At 33.2% G+C, this 8,182-nt stretch overlaps 1 protein-coding gene across 1 annotated transcript; it reads left to right on the top strand.

Moving 5' to 3' along the window:
* The first annotated feature begins 478 nt into the window (after positions 1-478).
* Positions 479-5,559, top strand: LOC107805351 (polyadenylate-binding protein 2). The gene is made up of 6 exons (XM_016629381.2): positions 479-793; positions 942-1,044; positions 2,457-2,524; positions 4,747-4,938; positions 5,058-5,188; positions 5,288-5,559. The coding sequence occupies exons 1-6, from the start codon at positions 746-748 to the stop codon at positions 5,334-5,336; spliced, it is 591 nt and encodes a 196-aa protein (XP_016484867.1). The 5' UTR covers positions 479-745; the 3' UTR covers positions 5,337-5,559.
* The last annotated feature ends 2,623 nt before the right edge of the window (positions 5,560-8,182 follow it).

The following is an 8,182-nucleotide window of genomic DNA, read 5'->3' as shown; positions in this document are numbered from 1 at the left end:
CGTAACAAATGTATTCCTCCTCATTTTTCAATAACACATCAAATAGGTTTGGACCTTTTTGCTTGAATTATTTGTGATCTCGATTTTTTTTTAAATTCGAAACCAAATAAAAAATCAATTCAAAATTTTCTATTTTATAAAAAATTTATTTAATTTGGTTTTAGGTTTATAAAAAAAATGCCCACCCCTAGTTAAAAGTGTAATTTTTTTATTAAGATAGTATCTGAAGTTATGAATAAGGCATCAGATACAATATTTTAAAATATTGGATATTTTATTGATTTAAAGTGGGTCTTCTTTTTGGTTTTTTTGTTTCAACAAAGTGGGTCTACTCTGTAACGAGCCTTTCAAATTACTACCGCTTGGGCCTAAACTCCTGAACCGCCAGGAAGAAGAAGCACACCCGAACCCCCCTTCTAACTAGGCAGAAGGATTGAGATTTTCAATAATCCTTTTAGTTGTTTTAATTGGTACAATTGCTCTAGCTCGTCAATAAAAAAATTCTATTAAAACTTGAAATTCAAATTAAATTTTGTTCAGTCTTATTACATTCATATTCCTTCAATTCTATATTCATATACACAACTAAATAAAATAAAAATAAAGAATTTCTACTATTACTAGTACGGAGTACATGTTATTTGGGTGTCTTTTCTTAATTTCGACCTGTCAAATTAATTTTATTGAGAGAAAGAGGTCGCTGCCTGTTTGGCACTGTTAAAAAGAGCGGGAGAGAGGACCGGCAATGGAGGACGACGTGGAGATGGCTGCGTCAGAAAACGGCGCCGTGGTGGTTCGTCTGTATTCGGGCTTTTGTTCCTTCGGTTTTGTTCAATTCTTCAGTTCATCTGTTGTTTTTCTTGTTTCCTGAAACCCTAATTCATGATATTCGCACTTATATGAATAATAATAAAAATAATAGTAATGATGTGTGTAAGCAGGAATTGGATGACATGAAGAAGAGATTGAAAGAAATGGAAGATGAAGCGGCTGCTCTCCGTGAAATGCAGGCCAAAGTCGAGAAAGAAATGGGTTCTGTTCAAGGTCTCCCTCTCTCTCTTTTGCTCTGTGTGTGAATTTGATTTATTACTGAAATTCTCGATACATATATTGATTATTCGTGTGTGATTTTTCTAGTGGACAATTATGGGCCTGTAGAATGGTTTTTTAATTATATTTATTTGTGGAAGAGGTAGCTAAACTGATCTTATTACATGGTTCTTATTACTTTATAGATCCTATTGGAAGGTGGGTGTGTGATATACATGTAAATACTTGGGTGGAGGGTGTCCAAGCAAGGTCTCCCTCTCTCTTTGAAATATTATGGAAAAAATTTGTTTCTTGATTGATAAAATAGATGCTTTATGCTAGTATTTTCATTTTTCAAGTAGACAATTCTTTTATGTGTATAAGATGATTTTGGTTTATATGTACTTGTGGAAGAGGTAGCTAGATTGATCTTATTATGTACTAGTTGTTATGAACTTAAGTCCTGTTGGGAATTAAAACAGGGTGGGTAAAATATAATTTGAAGCTTTTTTACGTAATATGATGAGTTAGCTGCCTGTAGCGCCTGGAATTTCTGTTTTGCAAATAAATAATGAACCGGAAAGGATAGTCTTTAGCTAGCCAGACCAGCACGTTAGATAAAAGCCTTTTAAAATATTAGTCCATTATAGCAAAGGGTGGAGTAGCAATAAAATCTATGTTGATGCTATCTTGTCTGTTTACTTGAAGTTGGTATGTCCTATTGGGGGCATAAGTGGCAAACTAGCTTTTTGTTTGTTAAAACTAACAAAACTACAACCTTAGGTTAGATATGCTGATATAGATGGTGTTCAATTATCTTGCTTTTTGTTCTGTTGCGTAAGGAAGGTTCTATTAATATTATCAACGACAAACAACAACAACAACAACCCAGTAATAATTCCACAAGTGGGGTCTGGGGAGGGACCTTACCCCTACCCCTTGGGGTAGAGAGGCTATTTTCGGGAGACTCTCGGCTCAAAGACTCTACTAATATTATTCATGGTGTTATTTTTGTCAATAATCAGTACTAATCAATATTTGTTTGCACCTCGTTACCTTTTAAGATGTTTAATTATGATGACAGTGTGGGTGCAAGTAATATCTTGTTTCTTTCTAAAGCTTCAATGATGTAACTTGTGCCTCTCTTTCAAAACTATCTTTAACCCTTTTAACTTTGAATTAAACAATTTTAAAATGGCACTCTCTTCCTTTACATATTGAACTTTGAACCCAAATTTCAAAAGAGAGCTTCATCTCACTTTGTTTGGATGGTCTCGAGGATGTGCAATGGTTGGTTTATGAATGCTGTTTACATTTATATTTGTCAGATGCTTATCTCTAACAGTGAAGAAAGCATAAGTAGTCACGATCTCTGTTTCTCCTTTTTGTTGCATTTTTATTTAGTTTTTCACCTTAATTGAAGACAGACCCTGCTGCTGCTGCAAATCAGGCAAACAGGGAAGAAGTGGATTCTCGGTCTGTTTTTGTTGGAAATGTGAGACTTCTGCTTACTAAAATATATGATTCTTTAGTTAAATATCATCTTAAGCCTCTTCTGCATTGCAACTGTTTATTATTTACATCTGATTTTTTGTGTGTTTCATATCAATTGATGTTGCATCTTGAATTCTTCTTGGACATATGTGGAAATTAGTATTTTTGAGTTTAATTGGAAAACATCACTTCGTTGATTCCTGAAGCACAAAATTCAAATGCGATTATACTTTGGATTTTATCCTCCTGCTTTAATTTTTTTATTTAAGATCTATACTTTCTTTTGCTTTCTTTTTTCCTTAGAATGGATGTCTGCTATTGTTTTCATTTAAATATAGCTTTTCTGGCCCAAATTAAGTGGTGTATGGAATCATAGGAGACCAGTTATGCAGAAGTGGGACTACTACTCTTACTTTCGTGATATCTGTCATAGTTGGAAAACTGTCTTTTTAATCAATCTTTCGTATTTGCCAATGTATTTCGCTTGCATAGAGCTATTTGAGAAATCTGAAGGGGATATCGGATGTAAAAAATTATTATCAAAAGTAGAATCATAAGCAAGGAACATGTGAGCATCTGGCTCTTGATGGCTATAGAGAAGTGTGAATATAGCTACAACTTATTGACTATTTAGCATTGAAATGAATCACAAAGATTGACTCGGGATGTATTTGTTATGCTACAAACTATAGATAAGAAAGCAGAATCAATACCAATGATCGCAAGACCAGAATTCTAGGGTGAAAAAGGAGCAGAAATCTAGGGAGAAATTAACTCACAGTTGTAGAGACTGAAAGGAATTAAGACGACAGTAAGGAAAGGAAGATGTTAATAGAAGCATGAGAAAAGGAGTGTAGTGAGCATGTTTCTACTCAAACTTCTTTTCTCATGTTTCTAATTCATGAACAATTGTTTCTATTAGGTTATAAGTCTTACCTTGATAAAGTACCTTTTAACAATCAATAGCTTAACAAAAATATAACCATTGGAGATCAGGAATTGTATGAACTGATATGTAAAGGTTGAAAGTGAAAAAGTTGGTGGATGTGTGGGAAACTAGTGTTGCTATAGATTTAGTTTGGTTTAGTTTGTAGGTGTTGCAGTCATCAATTTTGTTTGGATAAACTTTGTTTTTACTAAAAGAAAGGATGGCAAGAAAAAGATAGAGATTGAAAAAATAAACATAATTAGATGTCCTTGAACTACGTATGGAAGAACTGGAGGTGATAGTGGTCTTGACGCGTACTAGATCTAGCTTGAGAGGCATTTGATATTTCTTCAGAGCTTGACTTACTAGTGTCTTGGTTCCATTAAAATCATAATACCAGTATGATTTAACTATTCTGGGAAGTTCAACAAGTTAGAATTAGCTTGTGGAGATGATACTTTTCCATGTTGTAATACTCTTAACGGTGGCTTTGTTGTTTTTCTTTCTCTAGCTCTATTTTTTATTCTGTTCAGTTCTTGATTTAGTAATTTTGAAGCTACTTGTGGGTTCTTTTTTCATTATTTTTCATTTCCAATGGATTGAATCAAATTGGTTTAATGGGAGCGTAACAGAAACCTATGTAGTGGTAAAGAACAACTGTAGCTTTAAGCAAAGATCATATCTCACTTATTACCAATTGAGACATCAGATTACGCTCCTATTTATATTCCATGCATTATAATTTGATTTTGAAGGACTGTAATCATTAATAATCAATAATGTACTTGGCTGTCAATCAATTTTTTTGGGGATAAATCTAGTTGGCTTTCTGTGAATTAGTACTCCTATTTTTGTGAGATCCAATTAGAATATAGAAATGGTTGAAAAACCTTTGTGATTATTTGACTGATATTCAGCAGTTTAAGTAAATATCTGGTCTGGAATGCACATGTAATTTTGATGAACCTGCTCCTGGTAATAATAATGACAGTTGGGGAAGGAATCTCCAACCATAGTTGCTCTTACTGTAGTTATTGCAATTTGCAGTTAAATATTTCTTTTGGTGAGGTCAAACAATATGATGATTTACCACTATTCTGTTTGGTTTCTTTTCTTTGAGTGGGTGATGGTGAGGTTGCAACTTTTTGTTGGTTTAATTTACTAAGCATGTCAACCAGGTGGTTACTTTCATTTGGACTTTTCTACAGCCAGTTTGACCTTTGGTCCAGTCTGAGAGTATCTCTTGTGTGTTCATCTGCGGTAATGAGTTTGAGAGGCTAAACTTGTTTTTATAGGTGGATTATTCATGCACTCCAGAGGAAGTGCAGCAGCATTTTCAGGCATGTGGGACTGTAAATAGAGTTACAATCCGAACTAACAAGTTTGGGCAACCTAAAGGGTATGCTTACGTTGAGTTTCTTGAAACGGAAGCTGTCCAAGAAGCTCTTCTTCTGAATGAATCTGAACTTCATGGCCGCCAACTTAAGGTCAGCCAGTTAGTCCCCTAAACCCACTTTGTTTATCCGGTTGATACATTTAAAAATATAAGTTCATTTCATTTCCGGCTTCCTACCCTTTCTCAATTGTGATTGCAAATGTTGTATAGGTATCAGCAAAGAGGACTAACGTACCTGGTATGAAGCTGTATCGTGCTAGGCGGCCCAATCCTCCCATGGGATTTCGAGGCCGGACACCATTTATGGCTGCTCCGTATTTTTTCCCTCCTTATGGATACGGGTAACAGTAATCGTTTTATACTTTTACAATAACTTGTGTTTGCTGAACACTCCCAATATTTATTAAATTTGTGACATTATTTTATTATTTATGCTGCAGAAAGGTTCCAAGGGCTAGGGCGCCAATGCGTTACAGCCCCTACTTCTGAGACAGCATTTCCTCTGAGACAGACATATACATATCTCTGGATGGTGGGATATTTCATTAAAAGCAGTAGCTTCTTATCCCCTGTATGGCAAATTGCCTTTCAGAATCTTATTTATCCTGAAATCCATTTTCAACTGGGCTTTGTGGCAAATATTGTGATCATGAATCCTGTTGATGTTGCGTCCTTAGAATTCAAGAAAAATATGAATGTTTCAGGTCTCCAATGTTGATTGCATTCTACCGGGGATGGGGGTTTGGGAGAGAGAAATCCTTGTACATATCTTTTCTCTGGAAGTTTTGGACCATTATTGTGTTTTTTGGAGCTCATTTTCTGGTCTATAGGGTTTTGGGTTGCAACCAATCTGGCGAAGGGAGGCCTATTTGATGGAGGTTGAATGCGTTTGATATTATGATGGCAAATAATAAAATTTGTCATTGAGTAAGCGACATCACAATTGTCTAACCTGAAAATAAGAAGAAATTATCGACCAACTGGACTTTTTTAATGCGCGTATTCCTAATTATATTAGCAGTTTAGTAAACTTAAATAATTTACAAATGCATACTTTTAATTGCATCAATTTCTTAAATTTACCTTTAATGCATAACTTATTCGGATTTCGGAATCAGTCGAATATAAAAGCTCACCCTTTTAACTATGAGGAGACGTGTGGAACTCTCATCACTTTTATTTGTAACAAGGGATTTTTGGTACTTCCATAAATTTAGCTTACGTTAACAATCTTCCTTTACTTCTTTAAACGTTGTGTGGGATCAACCATTGTTACATAATATCCAGGAATATAAAGAACGCTATCTCTTTGTTTGTTGTTAAAAGCGTGAAGAACTGAATGTTTCAGCTGATATGATTCTTTTCTTGAAGACTTTATATCAACTGTGGTGGTGGCGCAGTTGGCTAGCGCGTTGGTCTCATAGCTTCTGAGTAATCCTGAGGTCGAGAGTTCGAGCCTCTTTCACCCCATTAATCATTTTGGAAGATCTTAACAACGTCAAGATCAGATCTTTCTTGTGTGCTGTTGATATTGCTTCCCGTTGGTTTTCACAACATGATCAACTAGTTTATCCAGCGTCAATGATCGAGGTGCTTTTTGGTTTCAAATCAGACGCAAAGAAGGAAAGAAAACACAATAGAAGTAATGACAATTTTATTTTTCCATTTTGCTAATAGCTTATATATCAGGTATAAAAGAGGGAGGAAAAATCAAGAGCATGAAAAGGGAAGTTGTCAAAAAAGAATATCCATTTACATTTCAGATGCAGGAAATATCTGTGAACTAGAAGATGAGAACAGAAAAATAGATGCTCAAAATCTAGTATAAATATTGGATCACCATCCTTTCTTCCCAGCAATTTGCTCAGAGTAGGTATAGAACGTAACACAAAATTAACAAAGACGTACGAACCCTGGTGGTCGGGAGGGAATGCCAATAAAATAGGATTCCGCGCGTCTCCTACTGCTTAGCCTTGTTTAAATTGGCCCGTTCATCAATCAGTTCTCTCTTTTTACTACTCAACATTTCAGAATCTCCACTTGCATTTTAACCAATTGATCACCTCTCATGTTACTCAGAAAAGGCACACCTTTTTTTCCCTCGTCGTGTCTTGTATTGTCTTATGTCTATGGCAGAGTACCAGATGAAATATTTAGATCAACCATTTTCACGACGAATCCATTACTTAAATGGTCACTTAACTATTCGAAATTATCTTGTAAAGTCATCGTACTTTCGTTTGTAACAAAAAAGTCACTTAACTATGCCTGTAGCACTTAGAAAGTCACTCAACCAAATTTCTCAAACTTTTGATTGTCAAATACCTATTTTACCCTCTAAATTATTGACTTTTATTTTCTTCTTTTTTTTTTTACTTCTTTTAGTATTATGATTTTTTCTTTTTTTTTTTAATCAACATTATAGACTTATCTATAAAACAAATAAATTTTATTTACAAATAAAATAAAATAAAAAAATATTTTTCTAGCATATATAATTTCTATTGTATATCATAATTGAGCATAATTTTCAAAAATACATAATGTATATTATAAAAATATCTTTATTTTAAATAATTATTTTCTATAGTACGTGCATGGAATATATTTTTTAAAATTTTTATTTTATTTTATTCTCAATTGTGTAAATAAATTTTTGAGTTTTTGTTGTTAATATCAAAATTATTATAACGAATAAATTGTTTTAATTAATTTTCTACTATGCTCAATATTTTATTATTCCAGCATTAGCTTAAATAGTATTTTTATTTTTTAAATTTATAAATAAAAGTTTATTTATTCTAAGGTAACTCCATAATATAAATTAAAAGGATAAAAAATTATAATATTTAAAAAGCTAAAAGAAAATAAAAAGAAGATAAAAAGTGATAATTTAGAGGGTAAAATAAGTATTTGGCGATCAAAAGTTTGAGAAATGTAGTTGAGTGACTTTCTGAGTGTTATAGGCATAGATAAGTGACTTTGCCGTTTCAAACGAAAGAAAAATGACTTTAGTAGATAATTACGGATAATTGAGTGACCATCTAAGTAATGAACTCCTATTTTCACCTACTTTAGGAACCTTTATCGATGTTCCCTAATAATATAAGAAACATTGAAAGTGTAGATGATTATTGTGACGTGTCGCTTTAGTAAAGGATTTGGAATGTATAATTCATGTATAGTATGTTCATTCATATATAATCTATATATTTATACTAATTAGAAAAAATAAACAGTAAATATATACCAATTAAAAAAAGAAAACAATAAATCTTATCGGCTATTTGTATAAGGAGCCCATTTTTTATTATCACAAAAAAGATATCCTGAGC

This window comes from Nicotiana tabacum, chromosome 10 (genome assembly GCF_000715075.1).
Source record: "Nicotiana tabacum cultivar K326 chromosome 10, ASM71507v2, whole genome shotgun sequence".
NCBI lineage: Eukaryota > Viridiplantae > Streptophyta > Magnoliopsida > Solanales > Solanaceae > Nicotiana > Nicotiana tabacum.
Note: the sequence above shows the minus strand (reverse complement) of the source record. Positions and strands in the feature narration are given on the sequence as shown.